The following is a 22,635-nucleotide window of genomic DNA, read 5'->3' as shown; positions in this document are numbered from 1 at the left end:
ATTCCTAAAAAGAAATACTTGTATGCAGACACCCATTTCCTTCTCTGAGTCATTTTCATTCCCATAATGTATCGTCCAGCGTCACACTGAGGTACAACCATAAACTGTTGTACTTATTGGAAACTATCAAACTACATTGAAACTGAAATGCAAATAAAATATTGTCGAGGTTTCTCTTCAGTGGTCGGACACACACACACACACACACACACACACACACACGCGCGCGCGCGCCTTATCAGTATAATTTTTGCAGCTGCAGCGCCACCTAATGCCTGCTCTTAAAAATGTACTAAAACAAAAAATGCATTGACACTTTGACACAATGAGGGGTTTTTTTCCAGGCAGTTTTAATTCTAAGCATACACTAACTGTTGTGTAGAGAAAGAGTTAAAACATCAAGGGTTGAGGAGAGACGAATTCATACCTATAATTCATGACTTAAATTAAGACAAAGAGGAGTAGACGAGTATAAATGCCTTTTATTTTAACAAACATGATGCGAGTGCACGAGAACTTTAAGTTACTTCAATTCATAACCTATTGTCAAATATTTCTGAATGAAAAACAGCAAAACTCAACAAGCTTAGAATTAAAGCTCAGTTACACAGGATTCCTCATTATTTAGCAAAACGACACGTCTGCAGTCCGATTGAGGTAAACCCGGCACGTGTCCTCCTTTTTTCATTTGGTCCCATTTTGCAAATATTGAGTCGTACAGAGGGAAAACATTGAAAACCAAAGACAGACTGCGAGTCGGCCGGAGGTCGGGCTCCCCTCACCAGTGGTTGGGACGAGACGGGACTGGAGGTCGCCTGAGTGGGAGGAACAGGAGATCAAGTTCTTTTTCTTTTTATGATCGAGTATCATCAAAACACACACACACACACACACACACACACACACACACACACACACACACACACACACACACACACACACACACACACACACACACACACACACACACACACACACACACACACACACACACACACACACACACACACACACAAAACTCGGCTCTATTAACAGTCCAAAAAGCAACTGGCAACACTTTCTTTACTGCGTTGCTACGGGCAACCGCGGTTACCATGGCGACCGTGTGGCTCCATCACAGGGAGTGAAGCAGGTCTTTGCAGGATGCACGCAGGAAAATAGAGGGAGAGAGAAAAGAAGAGAAGTGTTGTGCTCTCCATTTTACCGTCATGCAAATGAGACAGTGTCGACCTGAACTCTGGCGTCGGAGACGCGCCGCGAGCTTTACAGTGACATCCAGCGTCTGAACGTGTTCGCCGTGACAACGCGTCGGACCAGAGGGAGGCGCTCAGGAAGTAAAGAGTACAGGACTCTGCAACCTCGACAGTGAAAAGAGAATATTTAGCCTCATTTCACCAGATAAAACCATCTGGAGCTGCGAAAGAGAAAAAAAAACCCCAGAGGACATGATTTCTCTTCTGGTGCATTAGTGAGAAACTTATGCTGGGCGGATAGTTCATCATTATTTTATTATCTTTCAGCACTTATTCGTCGTTTGCTTTTTGTCTCCAGATATGAAATTAATTAGTACATCCATCTTGAATTAACCCTTTGAGCAAGTCACAATATTTAGTATTATCTGCTTTTTCCTTTTTCTGTAAAACTAATTAAGACAATCATACAATATATGATTTATTAAATACTCCTACTTGTACGTTTTGCCCCCTTTGTTGTAGAAAATGGTTTTTAGGGTACTTCTTTAAAAAATCTATACATTATATGTAAAATAGTGAAATTAATATATTATTTTCAAATAAAATTCCAATGAGAAATGCATTTATTAGAGTATTTTCAAGCCCCAATTGAGGAGATAATGTGTGATTTTGTTCAGTATGATGCTTTTCTACATGTTCTGCAATGATACGAAATAAATGTTTATTTACTCTGACTTTAACGTTTGAGTATCTTTAAATAGGGAGTCTCATTAATAGCCTGCAGTAAAGGTTTCAGTGACATCACGGGTCGATGAAATATTGAAAAATACTTTCAAACTGCTAATTAGCAGTAAAATAATGAAAAAGTTGATTAATTTAGATGTAATTTGGGGAAAAACTACAAGCAGATAAAAAAGCAAGAAGAAGACAACATAGCAACCAAATCTTTTTATCTATTCATTTATTGATTTATTCCACCCGGAGAGGTCTTCTTTCTGACAGGTTGTTTTTCTTCATTATGACTTTTCTTTTTAACAAAATACTTCATTGGACTCATCAGCCTCAATTATTGGGCCATTTTCATTTACGCATTGCGTTTCACATGAAAGATCAATTGAGGGAAATAAAAATTATAATAATACTAATAATAATCCACCATTTTAAACGTTTAAAGCCTGGATTGTAAGTTCTGTAATGAAGATAATCATGTTGGAACTTCTGGTGCAATTTTCAGGTTTCACCTTAATCTGGAAAAGATTAAAAGAGGAAAAGACGCGAGTGCAGATCAGCAGGTCAGAAGTCAAACACAGAAACGAGGTTTGAGAAACCACTTTTCACCCTGGTGGAGGAAACTGGGTTCCTGAGCAAAAACCCAAACAAGAAGAAGCAAATACTGCGAGTACACACCACGAGTACACACTGAGTATTCATGGCTAACCACTACACCCCCCCCCAGTACTTCACAAAACTTCACTTTGTCTGTTATCCTTGTTCCATGCTTTAGTATCATCCTACCAGAAGACAACACAGTACTGCAGCGTGTTTTACTTTACTAAGAACTAAAGAATACTTTAAAAATTCTTAGTAAGAAGCCAAAAAATACTGGAGCATACAAAAAACACTGAAGCGTATACATATTAATTAACTTGGAGAAGCTGATCTGAAGCTGGAAATATTTAGAATTCTGTCTCTTTATTTATTTTAAAGTGCTGCTTACTTATTGAGGTGCTCAGTGTGTGAAAACAGCAACATCAGCAAGAATACAAACCAAATATTACTTCTAAAATGGGTTTTCTTACCATAATGTAAAAAACTTATGTTATTTACTGGTTTAAGACGTATTTCATGTCAAATGAAATAGGAACAATTAAAAATACCAGCTGATGCACGGTCTATAAGTCACTAACACCATTTCCCTTTTTGTAACACTGAATGAAGAAAATGAAGGAATAATAAACTTGTTAAAAAAAAAAGAAAAAAAAAAGAAAAGAGAAGCGCTTTCTACACGTACAATCACAATTACATACAAAATGTTTCTGAAATGCAGAGACTGAAACAGCATCAGATTACCACTTACAGTAGTCCGTCGTTACAAAGGGGGAAAACATACATTTTAGTGAGTGTTTCTACTGGAGGATCAACATGTGAGTGTAAACAAAGTCTGCAAAACCAAGAAAACAAAGACGTTTGTGTGTTTCTAGTCAAGCAGGGAGGGCTCTGAAGGACGGATGACAGTGGGTCTGTTGGGAGCAGCCGGGGGTCTTCTGCTGCAGGAAGAGAGGAGAGGAGGGGAGGAAGAGAGGAGAGGAGGGGAGGAAGAGAGGAGGAGGGGGGGCAGAGAGAGGGAGGGAGGGGGGGCATGCAAGAAATAAAACATCATCAGATAGTCATGCACCAACGAGTCCCAAAGCACCACAAGCCAGAACATCACAGTGCAAACTTTCACCAGAGCAGCAGCTTCCACCAATACACAACTACAGGCGTGTGTGTGTGTGTGTGTGTGTGTGTGTGTGTGTGTGTGTGTTACCTGGGAATCCCCGGCGGCAGCGCTGGAGGAACACGAGCCGGCCTCGAGGGGATGAGGGGCCCGGCAGCAGTGTCCGGCGGCGGTCCGGGCCGCGACGGCACAGGCGGGGCTCCGAACGCCGGCGAGGGGTTGAGTGGGGGAGGGGGGCCGGGCGTGGACCCCCGGACTGCTGGCGGGCGGCTGGGAGGGGGCGCCGTTGAAGCCACGGGACGGGATGACGGTGGCGGGCTGAGAGAATAACAGAGGGGAATATAAACAATCACAAAATATCAGATCAGGCTTCTTCTAATAATAACCTGGATTCACGTTTCATCCTCAGAGTTTCTGTTTAACGTACGACGACCTTCAAACCACGTGTACGTCTATTGTCACTGAAGAGGCATTTGTATTCCAGATAATCCCTGTTCACAACCCACAGGAGTCACTTCTATATCCCTCTGCTATGGCTGCTCTATCCAGGAGGGACGGGCCCAACAGCAGCTGGCGTTCAGTGAAGGGCAGTGAACGATGGCTGGATTCACACGCTGGAGGATTATCTATCCTCTTACCAACATGCAATCCAATCACAAATGTCATGTAAATAACCTGAAGTGCCAAATATGTATAAGTTCATCCAGCAAATGTCAGAATCTCGTGTGATTAACCTGCAACAGGTGAGTTTTGACCGAATCTGTGTGAAAGTCTTTGGAGGTTTGTGCTCCAACCAATGCAGTCTCGCTGGAAGTTAAAATACATAAAAATTCTAACTTGCATAATTCCTCACATTGTTTTCGCTCTCTAGTTACAAGTCAGCCAAGTGAGACCAGGAAATTCACAAGTATGCATTAGAATTGTGCGAGTCGGTGCAAATAAGCATGAACGGGTTCATTGGAACCCGTCGTGTCGTCGTACTCAACATCCAGATGTTGGTTATGGACGGGCTGCAGAGGACCTGAAAGGTCCAGAAAGTCTGAAGATGTTTTGACATGAAGGAATCTAAAATACAATCCAAGTCTGATTAAGGGGAGGAGAAGAACATGACTTTAACTTGGGATTCATCCAGTCTAATGACTGAGGTCTTATTGTAGGAGCGGCTGTGGCCCGGTTGGCGGAGCACTCGTCCCTCAGCCGGGAGGTTGCTGGTTCAATTCCCCTGTCCACAGCAAGACACGAAACCCCAGACAGCTCCGGATTGGGGTGTGAAAGTGATTAATAGTGTTAAACATGACAATCAATTTAAAAAAAAAAAGAAATTATATGCACAGTTTTGCGCGTCGTGTCTCATTATTTTTATTTATTTTCTACTAATGTACGTGTTTTATATGGACCTGTGTCTGCAATAAAGATTTCAATCAAAGTTATACGTCCCTATTTCGCAGCACTTGTTGATTTTATTAGTTTTTTTAGGGGTTTTATATTTTTGCTTTTAGCACTTTGAGATTTATGAATGTAACGTGTACGACAACTAAAATGTATTATTATCACCATGATCATTATTACTTCCTTTAAAGAACTGTCCACTTTGCAAGTATTGCGAGTTGCCCCGTCGTCATCCTCACATGAGACGTAACCAAACTCTGGAGTGTTTTGCGGCTCGGCCGCCGTGTTTCCTGCTGGCTGCTCTGGTGAACGGCTATGCTAGGTGCGTGGCGACGTCACTCGCGCTCGCTGGAGTCGAAAAGGGAATCAGAAATTGGGAAGAACCGGTTTTCCTTCAGGTTGACTTTGGATTCCGCCAACGCTGCTCTAGCTACCTGGGATCTTTGGCAATCCAGTTGTCGTCGACTGGCGGCGGCATGGGGGTGGAGATGGTGGTGGTGCTAATGTCGCCGATGATGACCAGGGCCTCCTTCAGGGCGTGATACATCTTCAGCATCTCGTCTCTCCTCTGCGCCTGCTCCGCCGACTCCTCCATCAGGCTGCCCTGGTCGCCGGCCGAGTACAAGTAGGCCAGCAGCTCCGAGTGGATGAAGTCTTTCGCCTGGAGACGGGAGTTCAGACGACGTCACCAACGCGAACGACTTTGCCGAAGGGCCGTGACGGCGGAGAGGACACGTACGTTGTTGATCATCAGGTGCATGATGGTCTTGGGCATGAGGTCTCTGATGGTCTTGTTGACGATGCCGATGTACGAGTCCACCAGGTTGCGGATGGTCTCCACCTGCCGCTCCAGCTGAGGGTCCATCGACACCGTGTCGCTCTGATTCACGGCGTCCTCGTTCTCAACCTGAGGGACGAAGAGACGGAGAAAAACAGAGACTCTCAACTCTTGACCGACACGAGCCGCCGGAGAGAAGCCAGGCTCTCGCTGACGTTACAGGGATGGAAGGGCGAGACTGCGGGAGCTCAGCGTTTTCTCTTGAGATCTGATCAGCTTCTTTTATAAAACAAATTCCTACAGTTTATTGTAGAACGTTTATTATACGATGAGATATCTAACAGAACACCAGCAGTGCTTTGAGCTCCTGCAAATCTTCATGGAGGAACATTTATTTTTAGTGTTCCGTCTAAATCAGCGCTCGTCAAAGTGAAGGGCTTCCACCGGGGGGCAGCAGAGAGCCTAACGGGAGACTTCCTCTAGTCCTAGAGTTTTTAATTCCGTTTTGAGAAGAAATCAATATATATAGAAATGGGTGGAGGGTAAAAGTACAGATTGATAAAACCGACATGTTTAAAGTCTTTTTCTTTTCACTTTATTAAAAAACTTTTAGCCTCCAAGTCATGGAAATTTAAAATACAGTACCACAAAGTACTCACATGGTTTTATCATTTTCAAAACTATGGGGCCATATTCATCACCAGTAACTTAGGAATTCTTCTTGTGTTTGTTTTATACGTTCCGAGTGTCTGTTGGTAATTATTCCTGAATGACACACGTGTTTGTACCTGGTCTTTCTCTGGGTAAACACCAGCTCTGAGGAACGACGCCTTCCAGCTGTCCACGTCCTCCTGGGTGTCGCAGGCCAACTCGATCTGACGCAGGTCTTTGTACACATTCCTGTGAGGACGACACACACGACCGTCTGATGAGGAACGATAAAGCGTCTAAAATGTGTCCGGTGAGGAAGATCCCAACGTGTCCTGACCTCTGCTCAGTGTTGAAGATGGCGAAGACGTGTTTGCTGGACATGAAGCCCTTTTCCAGATCTCTGAGCTTCAGGTTGTCCAGCGGCAGCATGTACTTCTTCTCTTTCTCCTGAGAGAGAGGTCTCAGTTCATTCACCAATGATAGTCGGCGTTTACTTTACTGCAGTGCTCTAGAGCAAGAACAGTTATTCCAGAGCTTTGAACCACTTCTGTCAGGAAATAAAAGAAAGAAAGAAAGAGGAGAGCAGAGATGAGCTTTGTGAGGCTCTGCTGCTGCTCAGTCGTCCTCACCTCCTCGTCCTTGTACCAGGAGAGAGACTCCGCCGTCAGAACGAACCAGTAGTCCTTGGATCCTCCCTTCATGATGCTGATGTTGATGGTGAGCCAGCCTCTGCGGATCACCTGCACACGAGAGTCCGACAGTTGACCATGCCTCCCCCCCGCCACAGGGGGGCGCCTTCGGCCACAAACCAGGAGGACACAGACGCGGAGAGGTGGACGGACAACAAACAACAAACCCTAAAAGTATTCTCTTCACGACAAACGAGCACAGAAGCGCCAAAGCGACCCAAAGGAAAACTGAACACCACAAAGGACAGACGTCGCCGCTTCCATGTCCGACTGACGGAGCAGAAGACAAAGACAAAGACACTGTGACCTTCATTGGAGGTTCCATTCATCCACCGCTTCACCAACAGGCGCTGCTCAAGAAAAATTATTTTCTCTTTTTGTGTGAATGAAAAAGTAATAATAATAACAACTTTATTTATATAGCACTTTTAAGAAGTAGCGAGATTCATCTTCTGCATTTTGTATTTTTCCCTAATTTGCTTCTTCTAGAACGTTTGTTGGTCTCAATCTCAATGACTAATATATTCAGCTTTTATATCACATCCCTGATATCTCCTGGGAATGAAACTATTTGTTTCTGTGATTCTCTAGTTCACGTATTTCAACTCTGATTGTAATTAGTCATTTTTATGTAGGTTTTTTTTTTTTTTATAACTAGCAGGCAGTGATGTGACTATATACTAGATATAATATCAGGACAAGAAATTAAACCAATGCTGGCAATGATCTTTCTGCTTTTGGTCATTCAGGTAATCAGATTACTTATTTTACAACTGAGAATGTTTTCTCTCAGTCTATTTCTTTAGTTCTTGAGGAGGAATATATTTTCCGCGAAACGCCTCCTAATCTGGAGTCCGCTCACATCGTGACTGTGAATGCAGGTCGTCGTTAAATCTAATCAGCGGTCAGCTGAATTAAAGGTTTTGAAAGGAGCTGATTGTTGCTCGACTCGATTGTAAAACGTATGAATTAATACTGATTTACTACAATTCTACTCAGCTGGGCTCGAGGAGGCTTTTCTCTTGATTGCAGGTTTGATATGAGCAACATTTAGTGTGTGTGTGTGTGTGTGTGTGTGTGTGTGTGTGTGTGTGTGTGTGTGTGTGTGTGTGTGTGTGTGTGTGTGTGGTACTTTGAACTCAGTTATATCAAAAACAACCCAATTTAAAGAAAACAAAAGTGTATATACTGAATAAAAAATGAACAAAATTCAAACAAAGTGACTTAAAATGAACTCAGATCCAATATTTATAAACTGTATGAAAATAAATTAAAACAAACTGAAGTGGACTGAATTAAAGTGAACTAAAGGAAGTTAATTTAATGAGAGTAAATTGTCTCAAGAAATGACTGGACTGATCTGAACGAGACTGGACGGAGGCGTCACGGTGGAGCAGTGGTTAGCACGCCTGCTTCACAGTGAGAAAGTTCCCGGTTTAAGTCCAGGCTTTAACTAAAGGAGGAATGGATGGAGGAGGAGGAAATGAATATAACTGAATTGAAAGTTCTTCCTCTTGAGACCAGAGGAAAACATTCACGCTCTGATGTGACGTTAACGACACAACGACCGGACCGTTTCATTGACGGACACTTTGATGTGGGATCCTCGACGTTAAAGTCCTAATGCTGGATGTAAATCCCGCCCGAGCGCCGCAGCTATAAAGCCCGACAGTAAACCTTCAAAGTAAAGCGGTGATCTAACGTGTGTTTCATTAAAGCAAAGCGGCTTCGCTTCTCTGAGTGGAACTTTCACTTCCCTCCTCAAGGGGCACAAACGCTGCTTCTCAACACGGCCCGAGTAACCGCCGACGCCCCCACCCACCTGAAACAGGAAGTGGAGGGGGGTGGAGGGGGTTGGGGGGGGGGGGGGGGGGGGTACTTACAAGAATCTCTCCCTGGGCCATTAGTAGGAGGAACAGAAGGAGGAGGAAGAGGAGAGGGAAATAAAGAGAGAAGACAAGAGGGGCACAAACAAGAGCATGAAAATGTGAAGCGACGAAGGGCCGAAACGACCGGAGAGAAAACAAGGGAGAGGAGAGGAGAGGAGAGCAGAGGAGAGAAAACAAGGGAGAGGAGAGGAGAGGAGAGCAGAGGAGAGAAAACAAGGGAGGGGAGAGGAGAGGAGAGCAGAGGAGAGGAGCTGCAGAGGAGTGAGGCTTCAGCTCTTTATCACCTGGTTGGGCATCACTCTCTTCTTGGTGGCGTTGGCAGCCGTCCTCTGCTGGGCGCTGCAGGAGAGAGAAGCCATTAAAACTCCTCATCATGAGATCTTTGGTGGAACGCTGGAGCTCTCAGTGTTTTCAAGTTATTTATGGGAAAATTATAAAAAGATACAAAAACTGATTTTCTCCCGCCGTCAGGAAGTAAATGTTTTTATGCGTTTCTCAAAAACTAACAGATAAAATGCAAAAGAAGTGATTTAGTTTTTGGACAATTTTAAAATTCTGATTTATTTTTTATTTTTTCTTCTTTTTGAGAGAAATGTGGATGACACTGTAGACACTTAACTTATAATGAAGGTCCCAAAATATGACCTCAATATGCAAATTAACCCTGGAATGATGAAGCTGTCAATCCAGGATGAAGATGTGTGTTTTCTAATCGTCTTACATTAAAATAATTTAGTTACAATCATGTGATCAGTGGATGATTGGATTGGAATCATTGATTTGGGACTAGTTTTACCCTCGGATGCTCCGGTTAAGTGCCGTGCTCTGGCCTTCTGCGACGAGTCAGCAGTGGGATTTCAACCAGCAAACCTTCAGTAACAAGTTCGCACCTAAAAGTATTCTTCAAAATTACAATACATTCGTTTAACCTTCCTTTTATTTCTCTTTATCCTAATTTCTACATGCAGGAGAAAGTGTCTCCCCCCCCCGTCCCTCAGACTGCTGTAGCTCTCTGGCGCCCCCAACAGGACGTATGATGAGCACGTTAGTGCCTCCACAGTGGAAACAGGCTGAATATTGCTGTAAAGCTTGAAGTGCATTACAGCAACGAGTGAAGGAAACTCTTCATCCGGTGAAAGTTCATAGAGTCATCGGTTACCAACGACTCACTCAAATCACCTCTTTTTGAAAAAGAGGAAGCCCAGTTTCCTTTGCTAAGTTGAACAAAGTCAGAGGTTTAACTCCACCGGCTCCTGAAATTAAAGCTGGATTACATCCAGCAACAAGAACTTCAGAGCAACAGTTTATATTGTTTCATATGATGCTACATCCCATTATAATAAAATAACAATCTAGTAGTAGTAATGACAATTAAAATTAGCAGCAGACATGAACTTATTGGTCAAAACTAGATGAAGGAGTCAGTAAAAGTACTCACATTCTTTACTTAAGTAGGAATCCAGTTAAAAAAACAAACATTAAAAGTACAGTGATTTATGATTAGTATTTGAATGAGTATCCTGTTTCTTTCTTATCACGTCACATGGTCTGAACAAGTGGATGCATTTCCTCAGGGTAAAATAAATAAAGGTTTTGAAATAAATAACCGGTTAAACTGAATTTTAATTATGCATCTTGTACCTTTTTATCTGGTGGTCTAATAAGCACACACACGTGTGTGTGTGTGTGTGTGTGTGTGTGTGTGTGTGTGTGTGTGTGTGTGTGTGTGTGTGTGTGTGTGTGTGTGTGTGTGTGTGTGTGTGTGTGTGTGTGTGTCCAAATGTAAGGAGTAAAAGTCATTGGAGACAAAATTCTCAAGTAAAGTACAGAAAACTGGAAAATCGCAGAAACGTTCAGTAATGACGTTTCAGTAATATGTGCTGCGATTGCACAGTTTGTCCACCAGAGAGCGCTACTTGATATTATTTATTATACATTATATTATAAATGGCCCTCTCAGTGAAAGCTCATTCTAATTACAAAAAGTATCATACAAAATAAAAAATACCGGTGATTTCTATTTTTAGATCCCAGAATGCATCAATTCCAAACATTTCTCAAATCTAAACCTCATGAAGGGGACTTTTCAGAAGAAAAAACCCCAAAACATTTTAAACAAAACTGTTGCCTAATCAGACAATTTTCTGTTAAGAGGAATCTAGTTAGTTTTTTCATTTGTGCTCATCTCCTTACTTGGCGAATCCTATGAAGTCCTCGTGATTTGTGTTGATGTAGGAGAGCTCGATGTCGATCAGCAGCAACACCTGAGGAGGAAAACGCCACCGGTGTTATGGACACAAAGAGGAGGGGCGGGTTCAGCAGCTCTCTCTCTCTCTCCTCACCTGGTCTTTAGTCTTGCTGTCTCGCTCCCTGACGTATGTGGTGACGATTCTCTCCGTCTCTTCTCTCAGCCGAGGATACGAGGTGAGCTACACACACACACACACACACACACACGGCTGCAGATGATGACAGGACACACACACCTGTCATCTGCAAGCTTACACAACACTGTGTGTGTGTGTGTGTGTGTGTGTGTGTGTGTGTGTGTGTGTGTGTGTGTGTGTGTGTGTGTGTGTGTGTGTGTGTGTGTGTGTGTGTGTGTGAGAAACCATTGAGTAAATATCAACACACAGATCTGCTTCACACTGGTAATAAAATGTGTTTTGCTTGGAGTTAAGATGTTTCGAGGTCCAATCATGTTCTGCTTTTAAGAAACTAAAGATTCGACATGAACTACTGTAAATATGTGTAACTCTCCCTCTTTCCTTTTCCTTGTTCTTCTCCTCCTCAAGTCCTGTTTAACGTTTTCCTCCTGCAAGTTCCAGGAAGTACTAGAACTCCAGCAGGAGGAGGAGGCTGTGGGTCAGACAGTCCAGCTCACGGCTGGCTGAACTTTCTCATCTTTGTCTCACAGCATCTTAATGTTTCTAAACCACTTGATTGAACATTGTCGTATTCGAATCGATTAGCACTCTGCTAACAAACCTTACTAAGTCTTTTCATTAAAAAATAATAATTTAAAATGCAATCCTTCTGTAACGGAGGCTCTGAGATATCTGTACTATCAAATCATCAAAACTACAAACTTTCTACTGATTGGCCCAATTTTTCTCTCAGTTCAAGTTCTCATACACTCTGAGAATCACATGGGATTCTGTTTTTCTTTTTTAATCTTTGTGGAGAGGATAGTGATTCCTCCAGGTGAAGGAGGAGACGACAACATCCAGGCCAAACCAATCCAAACTCATTTCTTCCCGCCACTACGCTCCAGGTTCACGTCTAATGAGTCACACATTGTATTACCGGGTGTGAATGTGGGTCACAGACACGGAGGAGGCAGAGGCACCGACTTCCGGGTCAGCTTGAGACGTCTTGCACGCCTTTGTTTGTAATAATCGCTCCTTTTCAAAAGAGTTCAAGTTCTGCTTCAACGAGTTCCGTGCAAAAGCATCTCAAACTAACACCGAGTCGAGAATCAGGGCGGAGGAAGTAGAAGAAGAGTCCAGACAGAGATGAAGAGCAGGCAGTGGGTGGTGGGGGGTGGGGGGTGGGGGGTGGGTGGCGGGGGGAGGATTATTGGTGTGAATAGAGGAGAAGAAATTCACCACAGGAAACTGTTGATGACTGTAAATAACAGCCAGAGGTTTGACACTTCTTAACAGTGTGAGGGGAGCGTCTGCTTCAATTAGGAGGTGTGTGGGGGGGGGGGGGGGTGTTAAATCTCTGTCGAGGCACCGGGTGGGATAGCAGGGACTAAGATCAGCGGGGGTGGCAGGGGGGGGTTGGACTTGTCATTGAGGGTCGACGCAGACGGAAGCAGCAGGATGAGTGAAGCCTTCAAGCAGCAGTAGGTGGGTGATGATCAACAACACTGACAGTAGCAAAGTCTTTCATTTAATTTTTGTTTTGTTTTACTGATTACTTTGGAAGTACGTGTTTCTGCTCTTTCAGACCTCCCGTCTGCACTTCTTCCACCGTCTGTCTGCTGTTGGTGTTTACCTTCTCAGTGCACTTCCTGATCATGGTCACGAGCTCGGTGACGACGAGGTCAACGCATTTCAAACACGGGTCTTTCAGCTTAATGACCTGCTTTTTCACTATCGCCTCAAAGGCCAAGTCTGGGGTAAACAGGCCTGTCCTGGAGTGGGGGGAGGGGGGGGTCGTTGGAGGTGGAAGGTTTAATATCAGGAGGAAGTGTAGCATCAGTCATGGAGGTGGGAAGGCCATGGAGGTGGTAGAAAAGAGAGGGAAAAGAGTTTCAATAAGAATGGGAGAGAGGTGAAGAAGTAGGGATATGACACAAAGAAAAGAAAAAACAAGAGGTTAGTTCATTCTACAACAAGTTCAGAACAAAAACAAGCTGCAGGTTTTTGATATCGACATTTCTGCCTCCCAGAAATGCACATTAAGAGTCAGACTAGACGTCCACCACGTCGGTCGGGTCTCGACCTGCTGGACCTCATCGAAATTCTTCTCTTGTGTCGCCTTCATGTAGAAACATGAAACTTGTTAGTCCGAACCAGGGGATTTAGACCTGCGTGAGGTGATGTGATTCAGGTGCATGTTGGCGGCGAAAAGTTTTCCTCTTTAGCACTTCTTTGCAAATAATTACGTAAATCTAAAGGTTCTGTGCTCATCTACAAACTTTCATTCAAGACATTCAAGAAGAAAAAGGATGAATTCTGCACACACAGATTCTTTGCCCTGTTGGCAGCTCCATGCACGGTGGCTATGAGGACTGCAGACTCCCAGTCTCTCGAGCTACAGCTTCAAACCAGGCCTGCAGCTTGTTTTGCAATGAACCTGCACCGGAGCGCGTCCCAGCCCGTCCGTTTCTGACCATGCCGCCTGTCAGAGACGACACTCCACCGCACCGCGGTGCAGCCAGGGCTCAGGTCCAGGTCCAGCGACTAGAACAGGACTCAGTGAGGAGGTAGTCCACTTTTTATGGAGCCAAAGAATGGTAAACAAGACTATCCTGGCTCAAGTGAGCCAAACGGAAATGATCAGTTGCGACACTTTGATCATCCACCGACTGAACTGTGGTTGTAAAAAAAAAAAAAAAAAGCGCCTGGCGGCACCGTGCAGGGCAGCGTCGGTCGAAGCAGGAGTCATGCAGTGATACCTTATTGGTGCACTGTCTGACTGTGTTGATGAGCTCCTGGATGACCAGGTCGATGCATTTCAGACAAGGCTCTTTCAGCTTAATGATCTGCTTTTTCACTATGGCCTCAAACGCCAGGTCCGGGGTGAACAGGCCTGTCCTGAAGGACAAACAGACGAGACACACATGGAGGCATGGAGCAGGAGACACACGCACACGCACACGCACACGCACACGCACACGCACACGCACACGCACACGCACACAGGGGAGACGAGAGCAGACGGAGGGAAAACAAACAAGGAGGAACGAAGGGCAAACGAGAACAAGCGGAGCCGAAGGCGTCCAAGCTGCCAAAACGTAAATAATGAAAACCGCTCACAGAGAAAGTGAAGCAGGAGGACAAACATGACAGAGACGAGACAAACAAGAAGGTCGAGCAGAAAGTGTTGGACATGCTGCTTCAACTTGCCTGACTCCGTGGATGTTCTTGATGGCGTAGCTGATCTCTTTCCTCAGCTCCTTCTCATCGAACTCCATCTGAAACGCCGTGCAGACACATTTCAACACGGAGCGTAAAAACCGAGGCCTTTTGACCAGCGTGCAGCCGGCCACCAGCAACAGACTGCATGTAGCCGTGTGCTTTCTGAGCGTTGGATTAATGAGCGCTTAGCAGCCGCAGCTGCAGGCTCACATCAGCATTCATAAGGATTGTACTGTAAACAAAGAAAATAGAACTGCTTGAGTGACGAGGTTCAGCAGTCAGGTTTGCTCCAGGTGCTATAGGAGCAGTCGTTTGGTTCTACCAGCATGCGACGTTGAAAGAAAGTAAAAATCTAAAAACAAATGTGGAAAGTCGCTCAGCGTCTCCGTCTTCACAAGCAGAAGTGAACCAAAGCTCCATTAACCCGATTACAAATGTTCCTCCTCTAACGCTGTGAGCACGAGCAAAGTGAGAGAACAGCACAAGCAACATGTTAATGGATCCTGTGTTTTGAGTTTCATGTATTGACCTTCGCCAACAAAGGTTGAAAGAAGGTTATGTTTTGAATGTTTGTGTTTTACCAACTTTTCACAAAAACTATAAACCTGACTCGCATGAAATCTTCAGGGATGATTTGTCATCAGCTGAGGGTCAATCAATTACATTTTGGGATGTTAATGACAAACCGTTTCTGAATAAATTTTTTAAAACTGTTAAGTCAATTATTGACCTTTACTCTCAGAAATATATTGCAAATGATCAATTGTGACAGGAAATAGAAAGCTAGATTTGAATACATCAGATTATATCTAGTGGCCTAAATAAGGTCAAGATAAAAAGCAAAAATGCTGCAAAGACACAACAAAATACCCTGATTAACATCACAGATGAAAATGTTTAATTCATATTGTGAATTTTCAACTATGAAGAAGTTATGAAATTACATAATTTTACAATGAAATGTGATCATTTATAGAAACGTTTGATGTTACATCATCAGAGGAGTTGACACTGACATTAAACTGTACATGACCAGGTTGACTTTTTGACCGGACAGTTTTTGAGTCTTCAATAAAAGTGAAAAGTAAACGAAACCGTCCCTCGACCCCGGCAGTGACCAACGAGCCCGACGTGGACGCCACGGTTACCTTCACCAGCTCGAACGGGAAGCGCTCGTGAAAGATCCGGTTGATCTTCGCCCCGCCGGACAAGTTGGACGTGTCCACCTGATCCCCGGAGCCCTCGATGCACTTCTCAAAGTCCACCCCGAACTGCTGCACCATCCTGCGGATTCACAGTGCGGAGGTCACTTCAGCCCGTTAACCCCTCGCTAGCCCGCGTCAGAGAGTGTGTGGAGGTACGGACTGAAGCAAGGCCTTGGTCTTGCGAGTGGGATCATCGGGGCGGAAGTTCTTGTACTCCTCCACCTCCTTCTCCAGCGACAGCAGCTGGCTCTGTAGTTTGCTGCGTAGCCCCGGCAGCGTGTCGCGGATGTGGTTGGTGAGTTGCTGCAGAGATGAAAACCAGTGACGGTTGGTTGGTTCCAGCAGCGAACAATCCACGTTACATTAACTGGAAATATTCTCCTCTAATCTCACTTGGGACACTTAAATCACTTTGTTTGCATCGGTTTGATTTTTCTTTCTTCCTGTTGCACTTTTTAACCTCGTTTGTTCTACTTCGTTGCGCCAAAGTCATCGAAACTAATTCCTCGTATTGTGTAGACTTTCCTTTGGCAATAAGCCCGATTCTGATTCTGAAGAAATCACTAGATGATTCCCAGTACATCCTGCAACAGGAAACCGCGAAGGTCACAGGAAGCATCAGAAGAAACTCTCACCTTCCACTAATAGCAGCTCAAAGCAATAGAAAACATGAATCACGGCTCGCCAGGGGTGGAAATTCTGTTTCAACTGTTAACCGACTTTGAGCGGCAGTAAAGAAAAGCTTCTTTGAAAACGGCTGTTTGACAGAAACGAGTTAAAAAGGGGAAATTTCATGGAAACGGTGTGAATTTCACTCAAACTCGAAAAAATAGTTTTAAAATTGTGAGTGTGTGCTGAGGAGTGTGTGTGTGTGTGTGTGACCTGATTGAGGGTCTTCTGCAGGTGAGACGTGCCCATGCGTTCTGCTATGTGTCTGTATGCAGGATGGGAGAGGAAGAACTTCCTCTCTGCAGCCAAAGCAGCGCGGATGTCTTTCTTTCCATCAATGTCTTTTTGACTGCGGTTCACCACCCCGATGTATCCTGAGGGGGGACACACACACACACACACACACACACACACACACACACACACACACACACACACACACACACACACACACACACACACACACACACACACACACACACACACACACACACACACACACACACACACACACACACACACACACACACACACACACACACACACACACACACACACACACACACACACACACACACACACACACACACACACACACACACACACACACACACACACACACTTCACTGAATTAACACAGTTCACCAGAGTTTAGTCAAATACAAAAAAAAGATCATAGCAAACTGAAACGGTTCATCATGACTTCATCATCATCATCATCATGTCTGTCAGGTTTGGGTTGATTAGAATAAACCGGCTGCCTTCCTCCAGTGGAAGAAGCAACATCTGTTTGTTTTTTTAGCGTTTGGAAAGTTGCCCTTGGTTGGACACGCCTCTAAAAAACACCGGGTTACTGCAGACGATTTTATTTCTGGGTTTTCCGTGCAGCAGAGACATTTCTGCCGCTATTCTAAAGTCTACTTAATCTCATCGCCGACATCAGAACTCACAACTGTCAAAAACTCTGCCTTTCTAAATTCAGTAGTGTCAAGATCAGAATGAAACCCTCAGAAAGGCTTTCATCACCTCCAGTGTGCAGAGCCGTTTAGATACCAGCATTCTATTGAAAAGTGTTTTAATATCCTTGAGAGTGTGTGTGTGTGTGTGTGTTGACCTCGGCGCAGGGGGAGGAGCTTGTTTTCCAGGATGTCTCGAGCGTCGGTGCCTTCGTCCATCAGGTCCAGCTTGGTGATCACTCCGATGGTGCGCAGCCCTGAGTGAGAACATGAGTTTGAACACTAATTCAGACTTTAAACTCAATTATAAAAGTTGCACCTTGAAAGAATCCTCTCGGTTAAATAAAGGTAGGGATGATTAAATTTAATTATACCTCCACTAATCTTATTTAATAGATCTTTGCTGCCAGGAAGTCGTTGAATAATGTGACTGTTAATTATTCTGGTGAGCTGCTTCCTGCGCCGAGGCAAAGATTAATAGAGAGAAGAAGAGTGCAAATGGCTGCTGGCAGGAGCAAGGGGTAATTATAACTTCTTCTTTTTTTTCTCCCGAGCTTCAGCAACAGATTAGTTTGAAAGCTGATGAGCAGAAGCCGGAAACGGCGTCAGCTCACCCTGAGGATCCACTTCCTTGGCGATCTTGAGGGCGTCGGAGTTGGCCAGGTCGGTGTTGGCCGGAGTGACGGCCAGGATCAGGCAGCTCTCCTTGGTGATGAACAGCATCAGCATTTCTCTGATCTGATGCTCGATGTCGACGGGCTGGTCGCCCACCGCCACCTTGGTCATTCCCGGCAGATCGATCAGGGTCAGGTTGAGCACTGGAGGTGAGGGGTGGAGGAACGTACTGGTTGTAAAATACAGTTGAAGATGAAACCACGGAACAAACACGCGGTGGTTTCTGAGGCTCTTCTGAAGATCAACGGATAAACGACATGCAACTGAAAGTGCACATGCAGACACACAAAGCTTTATCAGTGCGTGTAAAGACTAATGGAGCCTCGAAACAGTTCAATAAAACTGATCAATATTTCACTAAATGAGATATAATTCAAGGGTGTGTGTGTGTGTGTGTGTGTGTGTGTGTGTGTGTGTGTGTGTGTGTGTGTGTGTGTGTGTGTGTGTGTGTGTGTGTGTGTGTGTGTGTTACCATGAGGGGAGTAGACGCGGAGGTTGATGGGGATGGGTGAGATTCCCTTGTTGGATCCAGTCAGCCGGTCGGTTTCTGACTCAATCTCCAGACGGACTTCGTCAAAATCCACAAACTTGCGTCCCTTACAGTGCAGGAACTCGGCGTACTCTACATGAACGCGGGACACCAACCAAAAGTAAGAGGCGGCAGAAAGCAGAACATTCCTGCCAATTTGCATCCCAGCTTTTCACTAATCTTGATGTTGTCGAGGAGATAAATGAACAACACCATGTAAATGAGCAGGAATCAGACCAAACCCTGTATTGCCATAACAGTGGGAGTCAAACACTGTACCTGCATGGAAAAGTTACCAGGTGAGAATTAAGGACAAGAAACCATTTGTACAACGTGTGGACGCCACTCGCCTGCCTTGCTGTTGACCAGCTGCAGGATGAGAGGACGACGGGTGACGATGCCGGAGCCTCTAGGCAAGAAGTCCCTGATGAACACACACAGCTGAAGGTTAACACACACAATCACAACTCCAGGATCAGTTCATGTGTCGAGGCGACCAACCCCGTGAATCAACATGGTCACTCCGTCGAGTGCTTCTAGAACTTCAATATAAGCTGAAAGAGTGCATGTGCACTTTATGTAAAGAATAAAACATTTCAGATTTATGAGTCCACGCAGCGGAATGTTCCCCTTCGTCACACAGTCCTCCGTCTCAGTGTCTGCATTATTGATGCACGTGGACAGATTGACTTACAACCCTGTTCATTAGAAATAGAGGAAAAAGAAGCGGATCATCACATCCACGTTCCTGAGAACGGAAACTCCTGTTCAATAGAGTCGGAATCAGTTCCAGGTCAGTGCCTCCACTGACAATATGTCTGTCTGTGTGTGTGTGTGTGTGTGTGTGTGTGTGTGTGTGTGTGTGTGTGTGTGTGTGTGTGTGTGTGTGTGTGTGTGTGTGTGTGTGTGTGTGTGTGTGTGTGTGTGTGTGTGTGTGTGTGTGTGTGTGTGTGTGTGTGTGTGTGTGTGTGTTGTTGGGTCACCACCGGGTTTCACCACAGAATTCAGTCACAAACACACAGAAACCAGCGCCCCTGTGCTGGAACATGATCACAGGAATTGAAACGTGCGCGGGGTGTCCTGCTGACGGAGCAGTCAGGATGTTACACAACTGTGATCCCGTCCGGTTTCCTCATCTCGTCCCCGTCGCTTGTGAAACAACAGCAATAACACAACGATCGCCGGCGTCACAGCAGCTCCTTTAAATCAGTTTTGATCCAATAATAATCTCCAGCGTCCAGCAATGAGACGGACGCCTCGGATCGTCTTCTGATATCTCAGAGTCCAAATTACTGGTCTTTACTGAATGAAAAATGTTTAATACTTCATCAGTTAAAAATGTATTTAGCAGTTTGAAGCAAACGAAGGTCCCAGTTTTGGATTTTAGATTCTTTTCTTTTTTTTTTTCAAACCTGATTTTTTTCTTGCTCTTCATTGTGAGAGGGACAAAATGTCAAAAACAAAAAAGTGGATGAGAACAATATTTGTTGTTTTATCAAAACACCTTTTTATAACTTAAGTCTTTGGAAGTGTGATTGAGAGGATTAATTTATTAGATGAGTTTAACTAGAAACCACAGATACAGAATATCTACAAGGACTTTTAGAGGAAATAGTCGTAGTAGTAGTAGTAATAGTAAGATCATTCTGATTAAAAACATCTAAATAGCACAAGAAGAGTTACATCGTTAGTCTGTGGATCTTAGAAGCCGTTGGCATTAGGAGGAAAGTGAAATGGAGAGAGAGGAAGCATGTCAGGGAGAGTTCTGGGGCTTGACGTGGTTAAAACTCGTCACAGTGGGTTTCCCTGCTGGGAAAGAGAGGAATTTTATTTTAAAATTTTTAGTGAAAACAAAATCAGAATTTGTTTTGTCAGAATCCACCAAATTTAAAAAAAGATAATTTTAAGAATAACTCAATGACGTAACTTTGGATCTCGGCTTTTGATCTAAAGATTTCCACAAGTTAAAGCTGTAGAAACTTTCACATCATCTAGAAAAGTGACATCTTTCTTTATCGAAACTGAACTGGAGCATCTTTATAAATTTATTTAAATGCCACAGTGAGATAACTGCTCCCGAACTGTGAGACACTTAATAATCATAAACATCTCCGAAGATCAACCGTGATGGATCTCCTTTTAGTGAGTGGAAGTTAAACACACGTTGCCGAAAGCCAGGGTTACGTCTCTGCATGTGAGGAGACTAATTAACAAACACAGCGAAGCCGAGTGGCCGTCTGAGGGTATCTGGTACCCAGTGTGTCACATGACACATGACAGTGCAGCTGGTGACATCACTGATGACCCCGGCACCGACACATCAATGCCCCCACTGTCTCCCGGCCACTGCTTGGGACTCGGAGACAAAAGGCAACAGGAAAAAAAGGAGACATGGTTGCCTAATCAACATTCCCAATCTCTTGGACAATAAATGAAATCATTCGGACATGTTAGACCAGGGAAGCGCTGCCCTTCATGTAAATGTAAATATCACAAAGCTTCAGCGTGAGGATTCGGCCTTCAGCGCTGTAACGCCACCACGTCTTCTCCCCTGAACATTTCCTCTGAGTTTATCTAATCTCAGACACAGTGTTGTTTTGCTTTGACTGGGGAAAAAGGTTGTGAATGTTGTCCACACTGAAAGAGACATGGCTGAGCTCCACACATGGAAACAGACACAGTTGTTTCCTTGTGATTGGTCATCAAAAAAAAAACAGCCACAACTGCTCAGAGAAATTCCTTTGAGCTCATTCATCCGCCTCACAAGGAAAAATCTCAAGTGCTGAAAGTCAAACATTCACACTTTCGAAGCGCAGTTGAATTATTGGTATTTGACCTCACCAGAGCAGCAATCAGCCTCGCTGTGCCTCACCCATGAAAGTAGAACATTGACCTGACATTACGCGTAATAAAAGATCTTTATTTACTCCAACACGCAATCGAAAGGGGAAAACTGCCTTTTGTAAATGTTTGACAGGATGAGCCAGCTCCGACACATCAACTGGAAATCAAAGAAGAGCAACAGCTTCACGAGGAGACGAACTTTTTACTGGGTTTTAAATGTGGATCTACAAATTTACTATTTTACGCACATTTAAAATCGATGTATTCCGTTTTTGTGGCTAAATCAAGAGCAGGTTTTTTTTCCTGCGTAAAATGCGTAATTTTTTGTCGTGAATAGCTCGGCTCCCAAATGGAAAAAACAAAAAGAAACCCCTTGGAAAACTGGGAGGCACCGACACACACGCAGGCGGCGCGTAACCGACTGCTTAGTTGGCGACTTTTACGCAAAAGCTCGACGCCGTTCTACTGAAAGGAAACACCAGAAACTTTCAGTTTGCACAAGTGAAATTCACAGCGGGGGTTTCTGATTGAGCCAATAAGCAGTACAACCTCCCCACGAAGTTCTCCAGCACGGAGCTCTTCCCTGCGCTCTGGCCGCCGACGACCGCTATCTGCGGCAGGTCCAGGTTGCAGCTCTGGCCGATGGAGCTGAAGGCGTCCTGGAGCTTGTTGATGAGGGGAATCAGGTCTTCCATCCCCCGGTTTCCCATCGCGGCACCTCAAGTCAGCCCCCGCAGGCTTGAACCCTGCTCTTCTACCTCCCGGGCTGATTTAATCCAAAGATTCCCAAAACAAAAAAAAAAAAAAAAAAGTGTCAGTAGTTCCCAGACGGTTTGTCACAGTCGTGGCGAGTTTAGGTTTTTTTGTTTTTATTCCAACAGGAAAGAATCAGATTCAAGCGTCCCGGCAGGAGAAACACCTAAATATGTGGCTGCAGGATAAAAGTCGCTGCTTTGGAGCGAAAACTTCTGTCATCATCCGGTCAGGCGACACCCAGCCTCCACCGGGGCTCCGCCTCCGCCGGGGGTCGTGGCTCCGCCTCGCGCTTCACTCTCTCCTCTCATTGGTCAGATGTGCAGGTCCGTCAAATCCCGCTCACACGTCATCATTTTTATAATCCAGTTTTTACACTTGAACTTT

At 44.5% G+C, this 22,635-nt stretch overlaps 1 protein-coding gene across 6 annotated transcripts; it reads right to left on the bottom strand.

Annotated features, from left to right (window-relative positions):
* Nucleotides 1-340: 340 nt before the first annotated feature.
* Nucleotides 341-22,475, bottom strand: LOC308109926 (dynamin-2-like). Of its 6 annotated transcripts, none has more exons than XM_080463800.1 (20): nucleotides 22,045-22,475; nucleotides 19,002-19,075; nucleotides 18,595-18,744; nucleotides 18,062-18,265; nucleotides 17,606-17,704; nucleotides 16,705-16,865; nucleotides 15,983-16,125; nucleotides 15,766-15,901; nucleotides 14,606-14,673; nucleotides 14,155-14,293; nucleotides 11,369-11,455; nucleotides 11,220-11,290; nucleotides 9,311-9,365; nucleotides 7,078-7,188; nucleotides 6,786-6,895; nucleotides 6,586-6,697; nucleotides 5,759-5,926; nucleotides 5,454-5,680; nucleotides 3,721-3,948; nucleotides 341-815 (listed from the first exon to the last, which is right to left on the bottom strand). In XM_080463800.1, exons 1-20 carry the CDS (start codon nucleotides 22,203-22,205, stop codon nucleotides 779-781), a joined length of 2,541 nt encoding a protein of 846 aa, XP_080319926.1. In that variant the 5' UTR covers nucleotides 22,206-22,475; the 3' UTR covers nucleotides 341-778. The 6 variants fall into 6 exon arrangements, with proteins under 6 accessions (XP_080319926.1, XP_080319923.1, XP_080319924.1 ...); XM_080463797.1 differs by lacking the exon at nucleotides 341-815 and adding an exon at nucleotides 2,145-3,460; XM_080463798.1 differs by lacking the exon at nucleotides 341-815 and adding an exon at nucleotides 2,145-3,457.
* Nucleotides 22,476-22,635: the final 160 nt, after the last annotated feature.

Source organism: Lipophrys pholis (genome assembly GCF_963383615.2).
Source record: "Lipophrys pholis genome assembly, chromosome: 5".
Lineage (NCBI taxonomy): Eukaryota > Metazoa > Chordata > Actinopteri > Blenniiformes > Blenniidae > Lipophrys > Lipophrys pholis.
This window is presented reverse-complemented; position numbering and strand designations above follow the sequence as displayed.